The 27,212-nt window shown below is 41.2% G+C and overlaps 2 protein-coding genes across 4 annotated transcripts in view; both read right to left on the reverse strand.

The window, feature by feature from the left end:
• The window catches only part of LOC123464831 (ATP-binding cassette sub-family C member 4-like), an 891,549-nt gene that overhangs the window by 683,713 nt on the left and 180,624 nt on the right, over nt 1-27,212 (reverse strand). The gene's annotated exons all lie outside the window — the stretch shown is intronic.
• LOC123464828 (ATP-binding cassette sub-family C member 4-like) overlaps nt 1-27,212 on the reverse strand; it is a 293,559-nt gene that overhangs the window by 16,792 nt on the left and 249,555 nt on the right. For 2 of the 3 annotated variants that reach the window (XM_045162458.1, XM_045162459.1), the window contains exons 22-24: nt 9,117-9,267; nt 4,446-4,565; nt 2,898-3,008 (exon numbers count right to left, since the gene is read on the reverse strand). In XM_045162458.1, coding sequence (XP_045018393.1) covers nt 2,898-3,008; nt 4,446-4,565; nt 9,117-9,267 — 382 coding nt within the window. Of the gene's footprint in view, nt 1-2,897; nt 3,009-4,445; nt 4,566-9,116; nt 9,268-9,375; nt 9,646-27,212 lie in introns of those variants that run through there. The other variant, XM_045162460.1, reaches the window with a different exon arrangement.

Here is a 27,212-nt window from a genome sequence, read left to right on the forward strand (position 1 = left end):
CTCTGTGCGACCCCATGAATCGCAGCACGCCAGGCCTCCCTGTCCGTCACAAACTCCTGGAGTTCACTCAGACTCACGCTCATTGAGTCAGTGATGCCATCCAGCCATCTCATCCTCTGTCGTCCGCTTCTCCTCCTGCCCCTAATCCCTCCCAGAATCAGGGTCTTTTCCAATGAGTCAACTCTTCGCATGAGATGGCCAAAGTACTGGAGTTTCAGCTCTAGCATCATTCCTTCCAAAGAAATCCCAGGACTGATCTCCTTCAGAATGGACTGGTTGGATCTCCTTGCAGTCCAAGGGACTCTCAAGAGTCTTCTCCAACACCATAGTTCAAAACCATCAATTCTTTGTTCTTCACAGTCCAACTCTCACATCCATACATGACCACTGGAAAAACCATAACCTTGACTAGATGGACCTTTGTTGGCAAAGTAATGTCTCTGCTTTTCAATATACTATCTAGGTTGGTCATAACTTTCCTTCCAAGGCGTAAGCATCTTTTAATTTCATGGCTGCAGTCACCATCTGCAGTGATCTTGGAGCCCAAAAAAATAAAGTCTGACACTGTTTCCACTGTTTCCCTATCTATTTCCCATGAAGTGATGGGACCAGATGCCATGATCTTAGTTTTCTGAATGTTGAGCTTTAAGCCAATTTTTTCCCTCTCCACTTTCACTTTCATCAAGAGGCTTTTGAGTTCCTCTTCACTTTCTGCCATAAGGGTGGTGTCATCTGCATATCTGAGGTTATTGATATTTCTCCTGGCAATCTTGATTCCAGCTTGTGTTTCTTCCAGTCTAGCATTTCTCATGATGTACTCTGCGTATAAGTTAAATAAGCAGGGTGACAATATACAGCCTTGACGTACTCCTTTTCCTATTTGGAACCAGTCTGTTGTTCCATGTTCAGTTCTAATTGTTGCTTCCTGACCTGCATACAGATTTCTCAAGAGGCAGGTCAGGTGGTCTGGTATTCCCATCTCTTTCAGAATTTTCCACAGTTTATTGCGATCCACACAGTCAAAGGCTTTGGCATAGTCAATAAAGCAGAAATAGATGTTTTTCTGGAACTCTCTTGCTTTTTCCATGATCCAGCAGATGTTGGCAATTTGATCTCTGGTTCCTCTGCCTTTTCTAAAACCAGCTTGAACATCAGGAAGTTCACGATTCACATATTGCTGAAGCCTGGCTAAGTGACATTCTCCAAAGAAGACATACAGATGGCCAAAAAGCACATGAAAAAATGGTCAACATCTCTAATTATTAGAGAAATGCGTATCAAAACTACAGTGGAAAAAAAGTGGAAAAAAACAAAAAAAAACAAAAAACTACAGTGAGGTTTCACCTCACATCATTCAGAATATGGAGCTTTCTTTAAAAACTAAAAATAGAACTACCATGCTACTGCTAAGTCACTTCAGTCGTGTCCGACTCTGTGCGATCCCATAGATGGCAGCCCACCAGGCTCCCCCGTCCCTGGGATTCTCCAGGCAAGAACACTGGAGTGAGTTGCCATTTCCTTCTCCAATGCATGAAAGTGAAAAGTGAATGTGAAGCCGCTCAGTCGTGTCCGACTCTTAGTGACCCCATGAACTACAGCCTACCAGGCTCCTCCGTCCATGGGATTTTCCAGGCAAGAGTACTGGAGTGGGGTGCCATTGCCTTCTCTGATCTAGCAATCCCACTCCTGGGCATATATCCAGAGAAAACCATAACTCCAAAAGATACATCCACCCTAATGTTCACTGCAGGACTATTCACAGTAGCCAGGACATGGAAGCAACCTAAATGTCCATCAACAGATCAATGGATAAGGAAGATGTGCTATCATACATACAATGGAATATTAGCCAGCCATAACAAAGGGAGAAATAAATAATGCCAGTTGTAGCAACATGGCTGGAACTAGAGATATTCATACTGAGTGAAGTAAGTCAGACAGAGAAAAACAGAATATGATATTCCTTGTATATGGAATATAACAAAAAGCTACAAATGAACTTATCTACAAAACAGACATAGAGTAACAGATGTAGAAAATAAACATACAGTTACCAGGGGATAAGGGAGGGGTGGGATAAATTGGAAGACTGGGATTGACACATACATACTACTATATATAAAATATTAAAATAGATAATTAATAAGAAACTACTGTAAGTACAGAGAACTCGGTAATGACCTACATGGGAAAGAACCTAAAAAAGAGTGGATATATGTATATGCATAGCAGATTGACTTTTCTATAGATTGGAAACTAAGACAACAGTGTAAATGAACTATACCTCAATAAAACTTAAAATAAAAATGAAATGGCCTGAGCAAGCCAAAGCAGGGGCCCAAGGCACCACAGGTCTGCTGGAGCAGGCATGTCATACCTGGTCTTTGCTCCTGAGGATTCCAAAAGTCAAAAACAGAAATTCTTTTCTAAAAGAAAATTCATTTGAATTATTAATCAAAATGGAAATTATTTTAAAAAATACATGTACCCCAATGTTCATGGGTGTGCAAAAAGAATCTTTAAGAAGTGGATACACATACAACAGATTCACTTGGCTATACACCTGAAGCTGCTGTTGCTGCTGCTGCTGAGTCACTTCAGTCGGACACCTGAAGCTAACACATTGTAAATCAACCACATGCCAATCAAAAATTTTTTAATGGCCACAACAAGGACCTACGGTAAATAAATAAGTAAATGGAAAAAAAGATAAAAATTCTCATCAAGACACGAATGACTTCACATGGACCTCACTGTGGAGTCACATACTGCAGACACTTTAATACAATTCATTAGAACCAAAGAGTGTATACATTAGACAAGATGACAAGAGTTTAATAACTACAAATAAAGCTATATACAGTAAACATACCACAAATATTCACATCTGTACTTACATTCTACCAGGATCAGGGCCCCAAAGGCAACAACAGTGACAAAGATGGCACAGATGACATCCAGATACACAGCGAGCCATCGGGACGTCGTCAAAAGCAGGAACCAAGCCTCTGCATTTGTGAACCGTAATAAGCATAATACATAAACAGAAAAACCATGTTAGCTGCTTCTAATGAGGGAGAGCGTTTCCTCAGTTGAGGTACAGAAGATTTTATACAAGGTAGGACAGCAACGGGGTAGGCAATGGCACCCCACTCCAGTATTCTTGCCCGGAAAATCCCATGGATGGAGGAGCCCGGTGGGCTGCAGTCCGTGGGGTCGCTAAGAGTCGGACACGACTGAGCGACTTCACATTCACTTTTCACTTTCATGCATTGGAGAAGGAGATGGCAACCCACTCCAGTGTTCTTGCCTGGAGAATCCCAGGGATGGGGGAGACTGGTGGGCCGCCGTCTATGGGGTCACACAGAGTTGGACACGACTGAAGCGACTTAGCAGCAGCAGCAGCAGGACAGCAAAGTCATACACTCAAGGAACCTGAAGATTCCAGAAAACTAGGTTCTAACCCAAGACAAGGTATGGGACACACAGGAATCAGTCCAGGAAGCAAGCATTGAAAATGTCAACCCGTAGGTTATCAACAGAAATACGATCACAAGAAAGAAGATGGAAAATCATCTCATTGGTGCATTTTCTGCAGTGCCGGGCCTCAGTGTGAAGATCATCCTCTCACATGTCGACTGTTCCCAGCTCTCAGACACAGACAGCAGAGCTCACACTGTTTCCAGCACTTTCTGCACCCACCACAGAGCCCTGCAGTGTTTATTATTAGGAGCCAGTGTCTACATGACCATCAGCTAACAGGATCTGCATGTGGTTTTCAAAATGCTATTTTATCTTCAAAATACAGTAACGATTGAAAAGTTTGACCAGGATTTTATAGACTTAGAGGAAATTCTGAATTTTCTACCTAGGAAAAACAACTTCACCAATACAAAGTATAATCAAGTGGGTGGCAAATCAGGAAATTAGTTTCGTCAATCACATCTGCTACCCTCCATGCTCTGAAACAAGTTGGCAAACTACAGCCTGGGGGACAAGAATAGCAACCACCTGGTTCTAAAAAGAAAATTTTATTGGAAAACAGCCATTTGCTGATGTATTATCTTTGCCTGTCTTTGTGCTACAACAGCCAAGGTGAGTAGTTGCAGCAGATACCGTATAGCACACAAAGCGTACAATATCTTCTATCTGGACCTTTGCAAAAAACAAAATTTTACTGAGTCCTGCCCTAAAGAGACAGAAGTCCACAGGGCACAGTGATGGAAGGACAATGCAAGCCAGTCAGGGGAGAAAAGCAGGGGGTCATGGGGAAGAGGGGAGCACAGAGGGGATGCTGAGAGGAAGGGGTGGACAAGGTGGGTGTTCAGAGGGGGACATGCAGGTGACACAGAGAGAGGTGCTGGCCTACTAGGCCACTTGAGATGGAGGTCAGGCCTCAGAAGGCAGCACATCCCATCTGAAATTATTTCCAGAAACTTACAGACCTGAGTGCAAATCCTGATATGTGTCGAACAGCTCTTGAAACCTCTGTTCAGATTTGTATGCCCGGATGGTCCAGAGCCCCTGCAGAGAAGATGCTAAGTGGGAAAACACCGGGCTCCGAGCTGGGGAAGCAGAGACAGACACATGGCAGAGAAAGTAAGGGGAGGCTGGATGCAAGGAAACTACTGCCTCCTGGGCTCTGTGGTCACACATCCTGGCAAAGGGAATCCTCCATGTGACCCTAAACTCCTGCTCACACCATGCTTCACTTTAATGACCTGGGAATGAGAGATTCTCTTTGAAACTATCTTTGATCAAATTCAAATCACAGCTAGATTTAGATAAAGAAATTCTTGTTCTTTCATCAAGATCCTTTCAAACACACCTCCCTCCAAATTTTTCTGGCATCTCATCAGGTGGAAATTATCCACAATTTCTAAAAAAACATATTGAAGTATAGTTGATTTAAAATTATGAGCTAGTTTCAGGTATATAGTATAGTTATTCAATTATCAATATACCAGAGACCAGCTTCGCAACAAGACTGTTGAATGACTTCATTTCATGAGTGGCCTCAAACCATAAAACATCTGAAGCCTTGTCTAGGAAACTCATCACTTCCTCTTCTGCCTCCCCATGTCCTACCATCCTACTCATTCATACAGGTAGAACATCACAGACACACCTGGACTCTACTGCTCCCCATCCATACTAACACCTCACCAAACTCGAGCTAACAGGAGGTTACCTGCTTCTCTTGATGAGTGAAAATGTCTTCTACAGATTTTATGAAACTGATGATCACTATCCTTTTTGCAAATAAAGATAAGTACCTCAAGTGTTAATTATTAAAAACAAAACATACAAATGCCACAATATAAAACCTCCTTTGGATGAACTGAGATTTTTTCCCACTTAGTAGATACAGAGAAGCATGAGATTCAATATATATCTGTTCTTGGCTTGGTTTTTAGGTTAGTTCAGTTCAGTTCAGTGGCTCAGTCATGTCCGACTCTTTGTGACCCCATGAATCGAAGCACGCCAGGTGTCCATGTCCATCACCAACTCCTGGAGTTCACCCAGACTCACGTCCATCGAGTCAGCGATGCCATCCAGTCATCTCATCCTCTGTCATCCCCTTCTCCTCCTGCCCCCAATCCCTCCCAGCATCAGAATCTTTTCCAATGAGTCAACTCTTCCCATGAGGTGGCCAAAGTACTGGAGTTTCAGCTTTAGCATCATTCCCTCCAAAGAAATCCCAGGGCTGATCTCCTTCAGAATGGACTGATTGGATCTCCTTGAAGTCCAAGGGACTCTCAAGAGTCTTCTCCAACACCACAGTTCAGAAGCATGAATTCTTCGGCGCTCAGCCTTCTTCACACTCCAACTCTCACATCCATACATGACTACTGGAAAAATCATAGCCTTGACTAGACGAAACTTTGTTGGCAAAGTAATGTCTCTGCTTTTGAATATGCTATCTAGGTTGGTCATAACTTTCCTTCCAAGGAGTAAGCATCTTTTAATTTCATGGCTGAAATCACCATCTGCAGTGATTTTGGAGCCCCAAAAAATAAAGTCTGACATTGTTTCCACTGTTTCCCCATCTATTTCTTATGAAGTGATGGGACCAGATGCCATGATCTTTGTTTTCTGAAAGTTGAGCTTTAAGCCAACTTTTTCACTCTCCTCTTTCACTTTCATCAAGAGGCTTTTGAGTTCCTCTTCACTTTCTGCCATAAGGGTGGTGTCATCTGCATATCTGAGGTTATTGATATTTCTCCCGGCAATCTTGATTCCAGCTTGTGTTTCTTCCAGTCCAAGGTTTCTCATGATGTACTCTGCATATAAGTTGAATAAGCAGGGTGACAATATACAGTCTTGATGTACTCCTTTTCCTATTTGGAGCCAGTCTGTTGTTCCATGTCCAGTTCTAACTTTTGCTTCCTCACCTGCATACAAATTTCTCAAGAGGCAGATCAGGTGGTCTGGTATTCTCATCTCTTTCAGAATTTTCCACAGTTTCTTGTGATCCACACAGTCAAAGGCTTTGGCATAGTCAATAAAGCAGAAATAGATGTTTTTCTGGAACTCTCTTACTTTTTCCATGATCCAGCGGATGTTGGCAATTTGATCTCTGGTTCCTCTGCCTTTTCTAAAACCAGCTTGAACATCAGCAATTTCATGGTTCACATATTGCTGAAGCCTGGCTTGGAGAATTTTGAGCATTACTTTACTAGCGTGAGATGAGTGCAACTGTGCGGTAGTTTGAGCATTCTTTGGCATTGCCTTTCTTTGGGATTGGAATGAAAACTGAACTTTTCCAGGCCTGTGGCCACTGCTGAGTTTTCCCAATTTGCTGGCATATTGAGTGCAGCACTTTCACAGCATCATCTTTCATGATTTGAAATAGCTCAACTGGAATTCCATCACCTCCACTAGCTTTGTTCATAGTGATGCTTTCTAAGGCCAACTTGACTTCACATTCCAGGATGTCTGGCTCTAGGTGAGTGATCACACCATCGTGATTATCTGGGTTGTGAAGATTTTTTTGTACAGTTCTGTGTATTCTTGCTATCTCTTCTTAATATCTTCTGCTTCTGTTAGGTCCATATCATTTCTGTCCTTATAGAGCCCATCTTTGCATGAAATGTTCCCTTGGTAGCTCTAATTTTCTTGAAGAGATCTCTAGTCTTTCCCATTCTGTTGTTTTCCTCTATTTCTTTGCATTGATCACTGAGGAAGGCTTTCTTATCTCTTCTTGCTATTCTTTGGAACTCTGCTTTCAGATGCTTATATCTTTCCTTTTCTCCTTTGCTTTTTGCTTCTCTTCTTTTCACAGCTATTTGTAAGGCCTCCCCAGACAGCCATTTTGCTTTATTGCATTTCTTTTCCATGGGGATGGTCTTGATCCCTATCTCCTCTACAATGTCACAAACCTCATTCCATAGTTCATCAGGCACTCTATCTATCAGATGTAGTCCCTTAAATCTATTTCTCACTTCCAATGTATAATCATAAGGGATCTGATTTAGGTCATACCTGAATGGTCTAGTGGTTTTCCCTACTTTCTTCAGTTTCAGTCTGAATTTGGCAATAAGGAGTTCATGATCTGAGCCACAGTAAGCTCCTGGTCTTGTTTTTGCTGACTGTATAGAGCTTCTCCATCTTTGGCTGCAAAGAATATAATCAATCTGATTTTGGTGTTGACCATCTGGTGATGTTCATGTATAGAGTCTTCTCTTGTGTTGTTGGAAGAGGGTGTTTGTTATGACCATTGTATTTTCTTGGCAAAATTCTATTAGTCTTTGCCCTGCTTCATTCCATATTCCAAGGACAAATTTGCCTGTTACTCCAGGTGTTTCTTGACTTCCTACTTTTGCATTCCAGTTGTTAAGTTGGTATTAATTTGCAATAATTATTTATCGTTGAGGTCTCTGATGCAAGCATATTCTCTTCTTACTTTTTGGCTATTGTTTTATAACTTTTAGAAAATATGTAACAATCTATTTTCCTTATTTTTGTTTTAATATTGAAGAAATGTGTGCATTAGTAAGAGAAATTCGATTATTTCATCATCTGTGATTACCTGTAGAATAGACTAACTAATCATAAAATGTGTTCCCCATTGTTCTGTATTTTTTGCTGCACCTTGCTGGATCTAGTTTCCCAACCAAGGACTGAAGTGGCGGCCCCTGCAGTGGAAACACAAAGTCTTAACCACTGGACTACTAGGGACATCTCTGTTCCCCATTATTCTAAAACTAGGAAGGTGAATGGAGTAATCTACTAAATGCATATTGAATAGATCCCCTTCCTGAGTTCTCCTAGGGTATTATTTTCAGCCTCATTTATATGAATAGCTTTGAAAAATGGGTACACAAATAGTGTGGTGTCACACCAAATACTAACAATGACAAACAGCAAACCTGAAAATAACAGGGCTTATCTTTTCAACAGGGCTTCCCTGGAGGCTTAGACATTAAAGAAACCACCAGCAATGCAGGAGACCTGGGTTCAATCCCTGGGTCAGGAAGATCCTCTGGAGAAGGGAACGGCTACCCACTCCAGTATTCTTGCCTGGAGAATTCCATGGACACATGGACAGAAGAGTCTGGTGGGCTACAGTCCATGCGGTTGCAAAGAGTCGGAAATGACTGTGTGACCAACACACATCTTTTCAATACATTTAACAACTTCAACTTACTAAAACATGTGAAGGAATGTATTTTTCAAATATATTACTTCTGACATATATTTCCTGAGGTCTTTTTTCCTTTCCTTGTCTTTTCTGGTAACCTTAGGAGAAGAAAAATTCTCTATTTTCCTTCTACATTAGTTTCAACACGATGAAATACTTTCAAGAATAATATTAATAGAGTGGATACTCAGTGTCAGGAAGTATGTCATGAACAAGACAGAAATGGACCCTGTCCTCATGGTGCTCACATCCGTCCTCCTTGGGCTAAAATGCAAAGTGCAGCTGACCCACCACCAGCTCCATCTGCCTTAAGGGACAACCCTGCTCTCAGGGGCCATAACTTTCAATCACCTAATGTTAACAGTGAGAAATTCCATAGAACAGTCTGCAGAGTTTCAGCAGTCTGGTTAATTGCGGCATAAATGGAAGATAGACTGCACTGCCCTCCCAACCTGAGAGCCCCGGAACTCACTTGTACATTCCAGGCGTTTCACATCTCGTGACGTCTCTAAGAAATACCACCGAAGAAAAAAGAAAGTGATGCCAAGGGGAATCACAGGTATAGCAGTCCAAGGAACTGCAGCCACCATCACGCCCACCACACCAATCACAAGTAGAAATGTCTGAAATAGCAAAAATACAGAGGCCTTTCACGTCAAGGATACTTTTCAAAGATAAAGTTTATTTATTTGTTAGGAATAAACTCCTTTCCTTGAAACTTGTTGAAACAGTAGGGAATGTTTTCCCTTCCAAAGAAATACAATTATAGGTGGTCCTCATGATGTTTATTGCATGCACCAAACACTCTGATAAGAACTTTCTAGGTATCAGCTCTTGTGATACACTTAGTAGCCCTTTGAGGCAGGCATTACTATTTTTAGCAGATGAGACTATTTAAGGCTCAGAGAGTAGGAGCTGCATCTCAAACTTTCAGGAGTCAGCAGGTGTTACTAGAGAGATGAGTGAGTAGGCATCACAGATGAGGAATCCAGATGCTTCAGCTATCCATGTAGGGATAAAGAAGTGGTTAATTACAAATTCAGTGTAACATATCTAGTAACAGTATTATATAATTTTATAAATGAAGACAGTAAGACACAGGGACAGAAAAAGCAATTTGTTGGACACTGCAAAGCCTAAATCAAAAAGCTGGCAAGCCCATGTCATGAGCCATTATGACATGTTTAAGCTTGCTCCCAACTTACAGCCATCTTTCTATCATTATACTAAGTATTTAAAATGCCCATTCCAAAGGTTAACTATTATAATAACACCAGATTCCATTTACAACTTGTGTACTGTGTGTAAGGCCCTGTGCTGAATTCCATGAACATTCTCTTAATTATCACATTATCCCCTGAGATGATTTTCTCTTGAGAAATGACCTTAGTCTAAAAAGACAACAGGTAGAACAGAAAATGAAATTATTGGTTGATGCTGATTTAAGCATCCATCTTTATCAGGAAAAGTATGATACCCTGGAGGACAGTATCAGGCAATAAGAATGAAATCAACATTTAGTGTCTGCCTGCTATGAAAATTGGGTGGGGTGCTAGGGACTTGCAGATTCATCCAGTCTGGGCCAATGCCTCTGAAGTTTACAATCTCAGGTGGATACAAATCCATGGTGATCTGCTCAGGGTGCTGGGGAAACACAGGGAAGAATACCTGAATATTTTTAGACAATTCTAAGACTTATGACTGATTTTATAGGCTTGTTTAACAAATAGAAAGAATAGCATGAATGATTTGCAGGCAGTAATCACAGTTGATCGAAATGTTGACCAAAATGGAGCTGGGATGAGAAGGTTGAGATATTTGTCTGAGTTAACACTGGCTGCTCTTTACAGATAAGAAATATGAAGTTGGGAGGGTAAGTGATTGGCCTAAAGTTTCCCAGGAAGGTATTGCTTATCCTGGAGAAGAAGAGGAGCAGTTTGTGCTCAGGGAATCCCAGAGCCACAGCTGCAGGCAGGAGGAACAAACAGTCACAGAACTGTGACTCTGTGGCCAGGAGCCCTTAGGAACCAAACTGCATGATCTGGATGGAGACCCATGTGCTTTTCCTTTTTCTCCCCATCTCTGCCGTGGTATCAAAAGAAAACTCAGAGTGAAGAGGATGGAGTTCTGAAGGAATAAATTCTAATCATAAGTGGAAAAAAATAGGGCTGTCTGACCTCCCTCCAATTAGATCTACAGAAAACAATTTCTTACAGTCACTGACTTGACTATGCATTCTACCACGCTACAAACTTCATGTTCATGGGGAGGGGTCCTTCCAGCTCCTTCTATGTCTAGCCTTTAGGTCACTTGGATTGCCATTGTTGTTTGTCAATAAAAAAAAACAAAACACTATAATGTCAATTATAAAAAATCCAAATTACTGGTTTTTAGCAGGCTTGCATCATTTGATGAACAACATTCATCCATTTCAATAATCTGGCTCTCCCCAGGTGGCTTCCCTGGTGGATCAGTCATTAAAGAATCTGACTGCTATGCAGGAGACCCAGGTTTGATCCCTGGGTCAGGAAGTTCCCCTGGAGAAGGAAATGGCAACCCACTTCAGTATTCTTGCCTGGAAAATCCCATGGAAAAATCCCATGGACAGAGGAACCTGGCAGGCTAGGGTCCATGGGGTCAAAAAGAATGAAAAGGACTGAGCGACTAAACCACTCCAGATGAGGGCCTTTTATGACTAACCCAGCCTTGCAGGTAACCTGGAAAGCAGAGGTAAGATCAAAATGAAGAGCTCCATGGAAGCTGTGCCAATGCTTTTTCCTTAGGTACCCACTGAAGACCCATTACTAATGCTCTCAGAAGCTCTGGAGTTAGGTTCAGATTTCATGGCCCTAAATTCTAAAGCAATTTAAAGAGGATGTATCTCACAGTTTTGTTACACACACACAGCAAACTGGTTTCCCTAGTGACTCAGATGTTAAGAATCTGTCTATAATGCAGAAGACCCAGGTTTGATCCCTGGGTTTGGAAGATCCCGTGGAGAAGGGACTGGCAACCCACTCCAGTATTCTTGCCTGGAGAATTCCATGGACAGAGGAGCCTGGCAGGCTACAGTTCATGGGGTCCCAAAGAGTTGGACATGACTGAGCACTTTTCCTTTCATATGTATGTACATTAGTGAATCTTTTATTGCCAGCCATTTCAAACCCTTTACAGAAGTTTGTAGAAGATAAAAATAATATCTAAGAAAAAGTCAACATCTGAAGAAGGAAACAAAAGATTCTAGTGTACATTAAACACACAATAAATCCCTTCCTTGAAGCCAACTTCATTTCTTTCTCTTACATTCCCAGGAATTCCAAAAAGCCCAATTCAAGCCACACACAATTCCCCCTCATCTGGTTGGATTCCAGGCCCATCTGATGGACCATATCACCATGGCCAGTGCTTCTGCACCTCTGTCACACTATGGCACAGAGATAATGATGGGTATATAGAAAGAGGCATACTGACCCAGAAGCAAGTGACCCAAGTCCTGATATCCCCCAAATAAGGAGAATCATTATTTTTATATATTTCCCATTTGGACCACATCACTTGGGAAATTCTATCCAAAGTCCATATGAACAAATAAAAGAATTCTTAGATGAAATCTTTCTCTTGAGAGAAAATGGTGATTTTTTCGCAATTCAAAAAAAATTCTTTAATTTGCAGAGAATGACAATCTATACCTGGAGGAGAAATTCCATTAGCCCAATATTGTGGTGAGATGGGGCTTCCCTGGTGACTCAGATGGTAAATAATCCACATGCAACATAGGGGTCCTGGGTTCGATCCCTGGGTTGGGAAGATCCCCTGGAGGAGGGCATGGAAACCCTCTCCAGTATTCTTGCCTGGAGAATCCCCATGGACAGAGAAGCCTGGCTGGCTACAGTCCATGAGGTTTTAATGAGTCAGACGTGACTGAGTGACTAGGCACACAAACTTAACACAAAGAAAGGGTCAGTGAAGTCTTCATGTAAGCAGATAGAGTAGCTCGCACGTCTCAGGAAATTTAGAGGTTAGCTCTGGTTCTCAGATCCCTCCTTCATCACCTCTGTTTCTCCTTTGATACCACCCAACTCATTTCACTTCAGTTCAGTCGCTCAGTCATGTCAGGCTCTCTGCGACCCCATGGATCACAGCACGCTAGGCCTCCCTGTCCATCACCAACACCCGGAGTTTACTCAAACTCATGTCCATTGAGTCAGTGATGCCATCCAACCATCTCATCCTGTGTCGTCCCCTTCTCCTCCTGCCTTCAATCATTCCCAGCATCAGGGTCTTTTCAAATGAGTCAGTTCTTCGTATCATGTGGCCAAAGTATTGGAGTTTCAGCTTCAGCATCAGTCCTTCCAACAAACACTCAGGACTGACCTCCTTTAGGATGGACTGGTTGGATATCCTGGCAGTCCAAGGGACTCTCAAGAGTCCTTTCCAATACCACAGTTCAACAGCATCAATTCATCAGCACTCAGTTTTCTTTATACTGCACTCTCACATCCATACATGACCAATGGAAAAACCACAGCCTTGACTAGATGGACCTTTGTTGGCAAAGAAATGTACCTGTTTTTCAATATGCTCTCTAGGTTGGGCATAAGTTTTCTTTCAAGGAGCAAGCGTCTTTTAATTTCATGGCTGTGGTCACCATCTGCAGTGATTGTGGAGCCCAAAAAAATATAGTCAGTCACTGTTTCCTCTATTTCCCCATCTATTTGCCATGAAGTGATGAAACTGGATGTCATGATCTTAGTTTTCTGAATCTTGAGCTTTAAGCCAACTTTTCCACTCTCCTCTTTGACTTTCATCAAGAGGCTTTTTAGTTCCTCTTCACTTTCTGCCATAATGGTGGTATCATCTGCATATCCGAGGTTATTGATATATGTCCTGGAAATCTTGATTCCAGTTTGTGCTTCATCCATTCCAGCATTTCTCATGATGTACTCTGCTGCCGCTGCTGCTGCTATGTCGCTTCAGTGGTGTCCGACTCTGTGCGACCCCAGAGACGGCAGCCCACCAAGCTCCCTCATCCCTGGGATTCTCCAGACAAGAACACTGGAGTGGGTTGCCGTTCCCTTCTCCAATGCATGAAAGTGAAAAGTGAAAGTGAAGTTGTTCAGTCATGTCCGACCCTCAGCGACCACATGGACTGCAGCCTTCCAGGCTCCTCCGTCCATGGGATTTTCCAGGCAAGAGTACTGGAGTGGGGTGCCATTGCCTTCTCCAATGATGTACTCCGCATATAAGTTAAATAAGCAGGGTGACAATATACAGCTTTGACATACTCCTTTTCCTATTTGGAACCAGTCTGTTGTCCCATGTCCAGTTCTAACTGTTGCTTCCTGACCTGCATGCAGATTTCTCAAGAGGCAGATCAGGTGGTCTGGTATTCCCATCTCTTTCAGGATTCTCCACAGTTTATTGTGATCCACACAGTCAAAGGCTTTGGCATAGTCAATAAAGCAGAAATAGATGTTTTTCTGGAACTCTCTTGCTTTTTCGATGATCCAGAAGATGTTGGGAATTTGATCTCTGGTTCCTCTGCCTTTTCTAAAACCAGCTTCAACATCTGGAAGTTCATGATTCACGTATTGCTGAAGCCTGGCTTGGAGAATTTTGAGCATTACTTTACTACCCTGTGAGATGAGTGCAATTGTGCATTAGTTTGAGCATTCTTTGACATTGCCTTTCTTTGGGACTAGTATGCAAACTGACCTTTTCCAGTCCTGTGGCCATTGCTGAGTTTTCTAAATTTGCTGGGTTACTGAGTGCAGCACTTTCACAGCATCATCTTTTAGGATTTGAAATAGCTCAACTGGAATTCCATCACCTCCACTAGCTTTGTTCGTAGTGATGCTTTCTAAGGCCCACTTGACTTCACATTCCAGGATGTCTGACTCTAGGTGAGTGATCACACCATCGTGATTATCTAGGTCATGAAGATTTTTTTTCTACATTTCTTCTGTAGAGTCTTACCACCTCTTCTTAATATCTTCTGCTTTTGTTAGATCCACACCATTTAATGCCCATCTTTGCATGAAATATTCCCTTGGTATCTTGAATTTTCTTGAAGAGATCTCCAGTCTTTCCATTCTATTGTTTTCCTCTATTTCTTTGCACTGATCAGGGAAGACCAAGGAAGGCTTTCTTATCTCTCCTTGCTATTCTTTGGAACTCTCCATTTAGATGGGTATATCTTTCCTTTTCTCCTTTGCTTTTTGCTTCTCTTCTTTTTACAGATATTTGTAAGGCCTCTTCAGACAGCCATTTTGCTTTATTGCATTTCTTTTTCTTGGGGGTGGTCTTGATTCCTGTCTCCTGTACAATGTCACAAACCTCTGTCCATAGTTCATCAGGCACTCTGTCTATCAGATCTAGGCCCTTAAATCTATTTCTCACTTCCACTGTATAATCATAAGGGATTTGATCTAGGTCATACCTGAATGGTCTAGTGGTTTTCCCTACTTTCTTCAATTTAAGTCTGAATTTGGCAATAAGGAGTTCATGATCCGAGCCAAAGTCAGCTCCTGGTCTTTTTTTTTTTTTTTTTTTTTTTTTTTTTTGCTGACTGTATAGAGCTTCTCCATCTTTGGCTGCAAGCAATATAATCAATCTGATTTCAGTGATCACTATCTGGTGATGTCCATGTGTAGAGTCTTCTATTGTGTTGTTGGAAGTGGGTGTTTGCTATGACCATGTGTTCTCTTGCCAAAACTCTATTAGTCTTTGCCCTGCTTCATTCCATATTCCAAGGCCAAATTTGCCTGTTACTCCAGGTGTTTCTTGACTTTCTACTTTTGCATTCCAGTCCCCTATAATGAAAAGGACATCTTTTTTTGGTGTTAGTTCTAGAAGGTCTTGTATGTCTTCATAGAACTGTTCAACTTCAGCTTCTTCAGCATTACTGGCGGGGCATAGATTTGGATTACCGTGATATTGAATGGTTTGCCTTTGAAATGAACAGAGATCATTCTGTCGTTTTTGAGATTGCACTCAAGTACTGCATTTTGGACTCTTTTGTTGACTATGATGGCTACTCCATTTCTTCTAAGCGATTTTTGCCCACAGTAGTAGATGTAATGGTCATCTGAGTTAAATTCACCTGTTCCAGTCCATTTTGGTTCACTGATTCCTAAAATGTCGATGTTCACTCTTGCCATTTCCTGTTTGACCACTTCCAATTTCCCTTGATTCATGGACCTAACACTTCAGGTTCCTACGCAACATTGCTCTTTACAGCATTGGACCTTGCTTCTATCACCAGTCCCATCCACAACTGTGTGTTGTTTATGCTTTGGCTCCGCCTCTTCATTATTTCTGGAGTTATTTCTCCACTGATCTCCAGTAGCATATTGCACACCTACCGACCTGGGGAGTTCATCTTTCAGTGTCCTATCTTTTTGCCTGGACTTCCCATGTGGCTCAGCTGGTAAAGAATTCAACTCACTTAACTCTGTTAAATCACAACATTATAAAACAATAGTGAGTCTTATCTATATGATGAGATCTATACAAACCCATGATTTCCTTTTGACTCAGATGTTAAGGAATCTGCAATGCAGGAGACCCGGGTTCAATCCCTGGGTCAGGAAGATCCCCTGGAAAAGAGAATGGCACCCCGCTCCATTATTTTTGCCTGGAGAATCCCATGGGCAGAGGAGGCTGGCAGTCTATAGTCCATGACATTGCAAAGCATCAGACACAACTGAGTGACTAACAACTTGCATACCCACATACAAAGCCTAAGACTAAGCTTTTCTACACCTGTCCTTTGCTTGGGATACACTAATAACATTCTTCATCCCTCATTTGGCTGCCTTGGATATTTTCACAACTATGTCAGCTCTGGGACCTGGGTATCCTTCAATTCGCTCCCAACTGAGAGTCATAGGTAACTCCACTGTAGAGTGAATGGTGGGGTTTGGTTCACAGTTTGTTAGCCAGCACAACAGGAAGCTTTAGGGAAACATGGTTTATTTCTTCCTTCTTGTTTAGTATATCTCATTGATCAATAGCTTCCTTTCCACATTTGTCAGTGTTCAACCTTATTACAAACTTTAAGTCTGGAGTCCACTTATTTTCTAATTTAACAAAGTACACCTTTAAAAGAAGAACAGTATAAAAGTATATCAAAGGGAAACCACTCAACATTCAATGATAACCTATATGAGAAAAGAATCTAAAAAAGAATGAATATATGTATATGTATAACTGAGTCACATTGTTGTACATCTGAAACAAACACAAGTTGTAAAACAACTATATTTCAATAAAATTATAAATTTTTTAAATTAAAAAAGTCTTAAAAAAACTAAAAGTCAAGGGTTTTGAGATCCATCTTATAAATAAAACAACCTAGCATATTAAATTATGTAGAAGAATGAAAATAAGAAAAAAAAAAAAAAAAACTCTTGAGAGTCCCTGGGACAGCAAGGAGATCAAACAAGTCAAATCCAAAGGAAATCAATGCTGATTACTCATTGGAAAGACTGGATGCTGAAACTCTGATACTTTGGCTGCCCGATGAGAAGAGCTGACTCATTGGAAAAGATCCTGATGCTGGGAAAGATTGAAGGCAGGAGGAGAAGGGAGTGACTGAGGATGAGATGGTTGGATGGCATCATCAACTCAAAGGACATGAGTTTGAGCAAACTCTGGGAGATAGTGAAGGACAGGCAAGCCTGTTGTGCTGCAGTCCATGAGGCCGCAAAAAGCCAGACACAACTAAGCAACTAAATGACAAAAGACCCGAATGAAAAAGAAAGCTAACTTCCAAGCAGAAAAATCAACAAACACAAACCGTGGTTCTTTGAAATCACCACAAAATGGAAAAGAAAGAAAAGGGAGAAGGGGGAGGGAATTTACCATTCACATGAATTAAAAGAGGATAATGGAAAAGATTGGGCTTCCCTGGTGGCTCAGATGGTAAAGAATCTGCTTGCAATATGGGAGACCCAGGTTTGAGCCCTGGGTTGGGAAGATTTCCTGGAAAAGGAAAAGGTAACCTACTCCAGTATTCTTACATGGAGAATCCCATGGACAGAGGAGCCTGACAGGCTACAATCCATGGGGTTGCAAAGAGTCAGACATGACTGAGGAACTAACACTTCAGCTTTCACTTTAATACAAAAAATACCATGAGCATTACAAAGAGAATACAATAAACATCATGCAGATTAATTTTTAAATTTTAATGTAAAGGACAAATATCTTTAAAAATGACATACAAGAATAATATAATGACATAGAAAATCTGGACAATTGCATATTGACTTAAGAATTTGAATCCTTTATTTTATTTTTACTTTATTTTATTGTTTTGGACATACATGCAGCTTGTGGGATCTTAGCTTTCCTACTAGCAATCGAAACCAGGCCCACAGCAATGCAAGTACCAATTCGTGACCACTGGACCACCAGGGAATTCCCTGAATACATAATTTTTAAAATTCCCACAGAAAAGACTTTATGTCAGAGAGTGTTTTGCCTATGTTCTCCTCTAGGAGTTTTATAGTTTCTGGTCTTACATTTAGATCTTTAATCCATTTTGAGTTTATTTTTGTGTATGGTGTTAGAAAGTGTTCTAGTTTCATTCTTTTACAAGTGGTTGACCAGTTTTCCCAGCACCACTTGTTAAAGAGATTGTCTTTAATCCATTGTATATTCTTGCCTCCTTTGTCAAAGACAAGGTGTCCATATGTGCATGGATTTATCTCTGGGCTTTCTATTTTGTTCCATTGATCTATATTTCTGTCTTTGTGCCAGTACCATACTGTCTTGATGACTGTGGCTTTGTAGTAGAGCCTGAAGTCAGGTATGGAGAACAGTGTGGAGATTCCTTAAAAAAACTAGAAATAGAACTGCCTTATGATCCAGTAATCCCACTGCTGGGCATACACACTGAGGAAACCAGAAGGGAAAGAGACACGTGTACCCCCAATGTTCATCGCAGCACTGTTTATAATAGCCAGGACATGGAAGCAACCTAGATGTCCATCAGCAGATGAATGGATAAGAAAGCTATGGTACATATACACAATGGAGTATTACTCAGCCATTAAAAAGAATACATTTGAATCAGTTCTAATGAGGTGGATGAAACTGGAGCCTATTATACAGAGTGAAGTAAGCCAGAAAGAAAAACACCAATACAGTATACTAACGCATATATATGGAATTTAGAAAGATGGTAACAATAACCCTGTGTACGAGACAGCAAAAGAGACACTGATGTATACAACAGTCTTATGGACTCTGTGGGAGAGGGAGAGGGTGGGAAGATTTGGGAGAATGACATTGAAACATGTATAATATCATGTATGAAACGAATCCCCAGTCTAGGTTCGAGGCACGATACTGGATGCTTGGGGCTGGTGCACTGGGATGACCCAGAGGGATGGTATGGGGAGGGAGGAGGGAGGAGGGTTCAGAATGGGGAACACATGTATACCTGTGGCGGATTCATTTCTATATTTGGCAAAACCAATACAATATTGTAAAGTTTAAAAATAAAATAAAATTTTAAAAAAAAAAGAAAGAAAGCTGAGCACCAAAAAAAAAAAAAAAAAAAAAAGAAAAAGAAAAGACTTTAAGTCTAGAGGGCTTCACAAAAACATTGTGCAGAAAAGTTTTACCAAGGTTTTCCAGGGTACATGAGTCCAGCAATATCATGATATAAAAACCAGATAAAGACATTGAAGGAAGGAAAAATTATAAACCAAACTGTCTTGGGATATTAAACAACATATTAGTGAACTGAATCTAGCAATATAAAAAAGATAATACTGCAAATCTAACTCGACTGGGCAAGTCCCAAATTCTCAGGGTCGCCTGTTACAGAGGACAGGCTGGAACCCTTGGGCAGAAGCTGATGCTGTTATCCACAAGCAGAATTTCTTTTTACTTCAGGGAAGGCTTAGGTCTTAAAACTTTACAGCTGACTGAACTGTGCCCACTGGAATATGTAGAATAATTGTCCCTATGCTATGCTAAGCCACTTCAGTCGTGTCCGACTCTGTGCAACCCCATAGACGGCAGCCCACCAGGTTCCCCCATCCCTGGGATTCTCCAGGCAAGAACACTGGAGTGGGTTGCCATTTCCTTCTCCAATGCATGGAAGTGAAAAGTGAAAGTGAAGTCACTCAGTCGTATCCGACTCTTAGCGATCCCATGGACTTCAGCCTACCAGGCTCCTCCGTCCATGGGATTTTCCAGGCAAGAGCACTGGAGTGTCCCTACTTAACATCAATTGATTATGGACTTCAATCACATCTACAAAATACCTACAGAGCAACACACAGATCACATTTTATTGAATAACTGAGGAATATAGTCTGGTCAAGCTGACACATTATACTGACCATTAAAAATGGAAATATTTCCCATGTATTTTCATAAGGCTACAAAAGAATTTATGCTTTTGAACTGTGGTGTTGGAGAATACTCTTGAGAGTCCCTTGGACTACAAGGAGAACCAATCAGTCAATCCTAAAGAAAATCAGTCCTGAATATTCAGGAAGGACTGATGCTGAAGCTGAAACTCCAATACTCTGGCCACCTAATGGGAAGAATTGACTCATTGGAAAAGACCTTGATGCTGGGAAAGATTAAAGGCAGAGAACAAGGGGACGACAGAGGATGTGATAGTTGGATGGCATCACTGAGTCGATGGACATGATTTTGAGTAAGTTCCAGGAGTCGGTTATGGACAGGGAAGCCTGGTGTGCTGCAGTCCACGGGGTCACAAAAAGCCAGACATGACTGAATGACTGAACTGACTGAGATAATTCTGATACCAAAAGCTGATAAAATATTTTAAGAAAAGCACATTATACATGAATATCCTTCATGAACAACAAGTACAAAAATTCTTGAGAAACTACACACAGCAATACATAAAAAAGATGCTATATTATGACCAAGTAAAGTTTTTTCCAGGAATGTTAAGTTTAACTTTCAAATAGTAATCACATTTAATAATTCACATTAAAACAGTAAAGATAAATAATCATACGACTATCTGAAGAGATGCAGAAGAAATATTTGTTAAAATTCAACACCTATTCTTCATTTATTTTAAAAGGTAAAATAATTGGTAATTGAGGAATTAAAAGAAACATAATCAACCTGATAACAGATACTTACCTTAAAAATTGCAATTAATATTATTTGTAATGAAAAAATGTTGAAAAATTTTGCCCTAAGAGTGCAAGATTATCTTATCTAACCAATTCTCTTCAACACTAACTGGAAACTCTAGCCGCAAGTCAAGAAAAGGAAATAAAAGTCATAAATATTGGAAATGAAGATACAAAATTGTCATTATTTACAGCTGACATGATTGTATATGGACAAAATCCAATATCTAAAAAGGTAGAACATAGAAAGGTATCTTCACACTCTTAAGGATATGCAGATTTCTTAGGATACGAAACATCAACTATAAAAGAATTAAAAAGGTAAACATTAGACTTCATCAAAATTAAACCTTGATCTCCACTAAGGATATAAATGGCAAGCCACTGATAGGAATATCCACAAAGCACTAGTATTATTAAATACTAGAATATTAAAACTAAACATCCCCAAGGGGGATTTGAGGAAGGAGTTGGGGAAGGGATCAACACCCACAGAAATCTCAAAATGACAAAGTCAGTGTTCAGTGGGACAGGCTGGGATACTCTGTACACACTTTCCCTGACATCTCCACACAATGAAATGCAAGGGTCAGTGGTGCTCAGACAAGTAAAGGCTATAAAAGCAAGTGACCCATAGTAACCTATTACACTGAGTCTCAGGCTTTGTTCTCGATATCCACATGCAGTAGCCTGTTCTTCTGTGCTCCCCTCTCTGGAAAGAAATGACTAAGGACACCTCCTTCACATTTTCTTTTTCTTGGGCATTTTCACTTCATAAAGCTGCAGTCAGTGTGTTCTGTGTGTGCTGAGGAGGGAATGACACGGTCCCTGGTGGTCCCACCACGGCCGGCATTGGTGGCTCAAGTGCATCTGCCCTTTGTGTCCATGAAAGGACCTGAAGACTCAGTTCAGCTCTGACAAGCTGCTGATTTTTTTTTCTTTCTTTCTTTTTTTTCCCCCTGAATGAGGGGTGTGTGGTGAATAAGCATTTTGCAACTTAGTTTTCCTCAATAAATCACAGCATTTTTCTGAGAGCAGCTGTGTGCAAGTTCACAAGCTCAGAGCAGTCCCAGACTTTTTTGGAAAATGAAAATGCCTAAATCTAACTTCCACATCTCACCTTCAGTTTCATTTGTTTTAGCAGTAGGAAGACTCCTTGGAGGTGATGATTTCAATGACAGGAATTGTAGATAATTGAGACTTCTTACTCAGTGTTATTTGGGACTTTGGCAAATTGTATGAAAATTACATTACTCTGAAATATTTAATGCTCAGTGGTATATGTGGAAAACAACTGATTTTTATTCTGTGAGTCTACATAAGGAAGTGTCCATCAAAATCTTCAAGGACTACAAACCTATAATCTCTGTGATATAAACTCATGAGATGATATTTATGGGCCTGAAAACTGTCTCTGACAATAACTTTAATGCAACATAATGCCACTTTGCCAAAGGCAAAAGGAGAAGAGGGTGGCAGAGAATGAGATGGCTGGATGGCATCACTGACTCAATGGAAATGAACTTGGGCAAACTCCGGGAGATAGTGAGGAACAGGAAGGCCTGGCATGCTGCAGTTCATGGACTCACAGAGTCGAACATGACTTAGCAACTGAGCAACAACAAATGCCACTGTCATCAGACTCTTTCTCTTACCTAAACACATATGTGGTATTTTAAAAATAGTTACCCAATACTTAGTGCTCAACATGCATTTAGATATTATTCAAAAATTTAATTAAAATGAATTTCATTTTGTCTTCCCAACAAACCTTAGGAAGTGGGTATTATTTTCTCCATTTTACAGAAAGGAGAGTGTGGCTTTGTGGGGCAGAGATGGTAAGACGGAGAGCGTGGATGGGGGCTTGGAAAGGGAAACTGTGGGGCTCTGCACTGTGCCACACTTCAAAGCTGTTGGCATCATGAATTATTATCAGGTGCAATAGCACCACATAAATTGACTTTTTTATGATGCTTTCCTTCATCCTTTGAAATGGTGAACAACTCCAATTTGCCCAACCACTCATATAATGTGACTGAACTAGCTGGTAGTTGTGAGAGTCAGCATACACGATGGTGCACAAACTCATGATCATCTCTCTGTTGGGATGTGGTCTCTGAGTGACATCACCTGAGGGGGTGGACTGTCCTTCAGTGCAGACCACTACTCAGAATCCAGGGTTTGCCTTAGCCACACTTGGCATCACTATCATAAAATATTAAATAAATTACCTGAAATTCCATTTAAGTGAATGAGAAAGAATTAGATGAGGGAAAGTATATGGAATAAACACTTTAGAAGTAATAAAAATAAAAATGATCAAGAATCTTCTAAGGGTTATCAAATACACCAAGGATAAACAAAATCATCAAAAATGAGTTTGACACAGGTGTGCTAACACAGCTGAAAAATCCCCTTCCAGACCCTTTCCTTCCCCGCTCTCAGCTGATGATAGAAAGAATGGGTCCCACACAGGAACTCGGATTCCACCAGCACCTTCTGCCCCACAATCAACAGTGGCCTTTTCCTCTCATTTGGGATCAAAGGTCACCTCCTAGAAGCTCCACCATCTCCTGGACCAGGCTCCCTAACTGCTTCCAACCTCCACATCCAGTTTGCCTTCCAGGACTTCCTCCACAGAGCTCCCACAATTAGGATTCCAAAGCTATCACAGGGTGAATCTCTGGATGCCTTCCTTCCCTCAGGAGGGAGGAGACCCATGAGGGAAGGGCTTCATGCCTGGTTCACCCCTGTACCTCAGGGCCTCACCTTGTTTGTTGAAGGAAAGGATGGAAGAGAGGGAAAAATCACCAACCATACTCCCCTCCCAGAAACTAAAATCTCAAACAACAGGCAAGGGCTTCTCAGACCCTGCATTCCAGATGGGCCTCTCTCCTGATTCATTCAAATTTCTTCCAGCCTGTCTTCACCTCAACTCCCTCCAAGCCTCCAGGATTTGTAGTCGTTTGCTCTCTAACTCCTCAGGTCACCAGACATCTCCTGAATCCAAATCAACCAACAAGTTTCCATGGACTCACATCTTGTTTGCACTGAACAGACCTGTCCTTCCTCTGATCTCCACTGTATATCCTCCTCTCTTCCTTGCTGTTCATTATGTGTCTTCTGTACTTCCCTTCTGTCTCTGCTTTCTCCCTGAATATCAGGGCTCCCTAAGCTTCTGATCTGGGCCCCTAAACTGCTTTCCTCTCTCTGGACAATCTTATCCATCCTCACAGATTTAGCTACTTGCTCAGTGAAGAATACGCAGGCTCTGTGCTCATCCCAGTTCTCTTGCTCAAAGAGCAGACTCTTACTTCAAATGAACTACAGGACACCTCCACCAAACTTCAATATAAATGAACTACAAGTGGTAGAGAAGAGACTGGAAATCAGCTAGACTAGAATTTTCTCTTCTCTTTAATGAGAGTATTTCCTGCTTAAATCAGGTAGCATCTACCCCTGTCCCTCTATATGCCATCCAAAAGTATGTGACAAATTCTGATTATGATGACTAACTAACCATATGCTAAGCACAAGGTGGAAACCCAACCTTGGCCTAGCTTGCTGTAGCAAAGAAACAGAACCTTTCACAAAATCCTTTCAAAGTAATTTACAATCACTGTCAAAATGTGACACTCTTTTTAGGGAAAAATTGTTTCTGGGGATAAATTATGTAGCTAAATCCAACAGGGCATACTTATAAAATAAGTTTGCAGAAGAAAAAAACAATCAGACATCTTGACAGTAAAAGTCCTCTGTCTTTGGGTCTCAGCTTAGTTCTCATTGGCAACAGTGGAAGCCTTACCCTCAGGCTGCACTGTCTGTAGGACACTGTTGCACTGTTCATTGCTGCATTTCTGTGTTCAGCTTTTGATAAATACATTTCATTTCCAAAATTAACACTTGGAAAGAAAAAGTATATTCCCCACAGGCTTAATCGCTGATAAGCAGACAGAATAACAGAGGAAAAAAAAAAAAAAAAAAGAACATTCCATAGGAACAACAATACTGAATGTGAGGATGAGAGCTGAGATGACCTAACATTATTTCTTCGAACCTCAAGTTCACAGACAAACTGAGGCAAGATAGAAGGTATTCCCGTAGGTCTCTCTCTTTTTTAAGACACCTTAAGCAAATGGGCTGTCTGGGGAGGCCTTACAAATAGCTGTGAAAAGAAGAGAAGTGAAAAGCAAAGGAGAAAAGGAAAGATATAGGCATCTGAATACTGAGTTCCAAAGAACAGCAAGAAAAGATAAGAAAGCCTTGTTCAGCAATCAATGCAAAGAAATAGAGGAAAACAACAGAATGGGAAAGACTAGAGATCTCTTCAAGAAAATTATAGATACCAAGGGGATATTTCATGCAAAGATGGGCTCAATAAAAGACAGAAATGGTATGGACCTAACAGAAGCAGAAGATATTAAGAAGAAATGGCAAGAATACACAGAAGAACTGTACAAAAAAGATCTTCACGACCCAGATAATCATGATGGTGTGATCACTCACCTAGAGCCAGACATACTGGAATGTGAAATCAAGTGTGCCTTAGAAAGCATCACTACGAACAAAGCTAGTGGAGGTGATGGAATTCCAGTTGAGCTATTTCAAATCCTGAAAGATGATACTGTGGAAGTGCTGCACTCAATACTCCAGCAAATTTGGAAAACTCAGCAGTGGCCACAGGACTGCAAAAGGTCAGTTTTCATTCCAGTCCCAAAGAAAGGCAATGCTAAAGATTGCTCAAACTACCCTGCGATTGCACTCATCTCACACGCTAGTAAAGCAATGCTCAAAATTCTCCAAGCCAGGTTTCAGCAATATGTGAACCATAAACTTCCTGATATTCAAGCTGGTTTTAGAAAAGGCAGAGGAACCAGAGATCAAATTGCCAACATCCGATGGATCATGGAAAAAGCAAGGGAGTTCCAGAAAAACATCTATTTCTGCTTTATTGACTATGCCAAAGACTTTGACTGTGTGGATCACAATAAACTGTGGAAAATTCTGTAAGAGATGGGAATACCAGACCACCTGATCTGCCTCTTGAGAAATCTGTATGCAGGTGAGGAAGCAAAAGTTAGAACTGGACATGGAACAACAGACTGATTCCAAATAGGAAAAGGAGTACGTCAAGGCTGCATCTTGTCACCCTGCTTATTCAACTTATATGCAGAGTACATCATGAGAAACGCTGGACTGGAAGAAACACAAGCTGGAATCAAGAATGCCAGGAGAAATATCAATAACCTCAGATATGCAGATGACACCACCCTTAAGGCAGAAAGTGAAGAGGAACTAAAAAGCCTCTTGATGAAAGTGAAAGTGGAGAGTGAAAAAGTTGGCTTAAAGCTCAACATTCAGAAAATGAAGATCATGGCATCCGGTCCCATCACTTCATGGGAAATAGATGGGGAAACAGTGGAAACAGTGTCAGACTTTACTTTTTTGGGCTCCAAAATCACTGCAGATGGTGACTGCAGCCATGAAATTAAAAGAAACTTACTCCTTGGAAGGAAAATTATGACCAACCTAGATAGCATATTCAAAACAGAGACATTACTTTGCCAACAAAGTTCTGTCTAGGCAAGGCTATGGTTTTTCCTGTGGTCATGTATGGATGTGAGAGTTGGACTATGAAGAAGGCTGAACACCGAAGAATTGATGCTTTTGAACTGTGGTGTTGGAGAAGACTCTTGAGAGTCCCTTGGACTTCAAGGAGATCCAACCAGTCCATTCTGAAGGAGATCAGCCCTGGGATTTCTTTGGAAAGAATGATGCTAAAGCTGAAACTCCAGGACTTTGGCCACCTCATGGGAAGAGTTGACTCATTGGAAAAGACTCTGATGCTGGGAGGGATTAGGGGCAGGAGGAGAAGGGGACGACAGAAGATGAGATGGCTGGATGGTGTCACTGAATCCATGGACATGAGTCTGGATGAAGTCTGGGAGTTGGTGATGGACAGGGAGGCCTGGTGTGCTGTGATTCTTGGGGTCGCAAAGAGTCGGACACGACTGAGTGACTGAACTGAACTGAACTGAAGACACAGCAATATGCTTGTGAAAAGAAAAACTGCCTACATAAACAAAAGACATTTTCTGAGATGACTTTGATCCCAGAATTACTGGCCTAAAAGCTTTTGTGTCTTCAAAGTTGCACTCTGTGGTCCTTCTTGGAGTTCTCAGGTGGCTCAGTGGTAAGAATCTGCCTGCACTGCAGCAGATGCAGGAGACACGAGTTTGGTCTCAGGGTTAGGAATATCTCCTAGACAAAGAAATGGCAACCCACTCCAGTATTCTTGCCTGAGATATCCCAGGATGGAGGGGCCTGGCGGGCTGCAATCCATGGGGTCACAAAAGAGTCAAACACAACTTAGCAACCAGACAATGTTGCCCTTGTTAAAGAATTATTTTCACCCTATTTTTAGCCAATCT

This window comes from Bubalus bubalis, chromosome 13 (assembly GCF_019923935.1).
Source record: "Bubalus bubalis isolate 160015118507 breed Murrah chromosome 13, NDDB_SH_1, whole genome shotgun sequence".
Classification (NCBI taxonomy): Eukaryota; Metazoa; Chordata; class Mammalia; order Artiodactyla; family Bovidae; genus Bubalus; species Bubalus bubalis.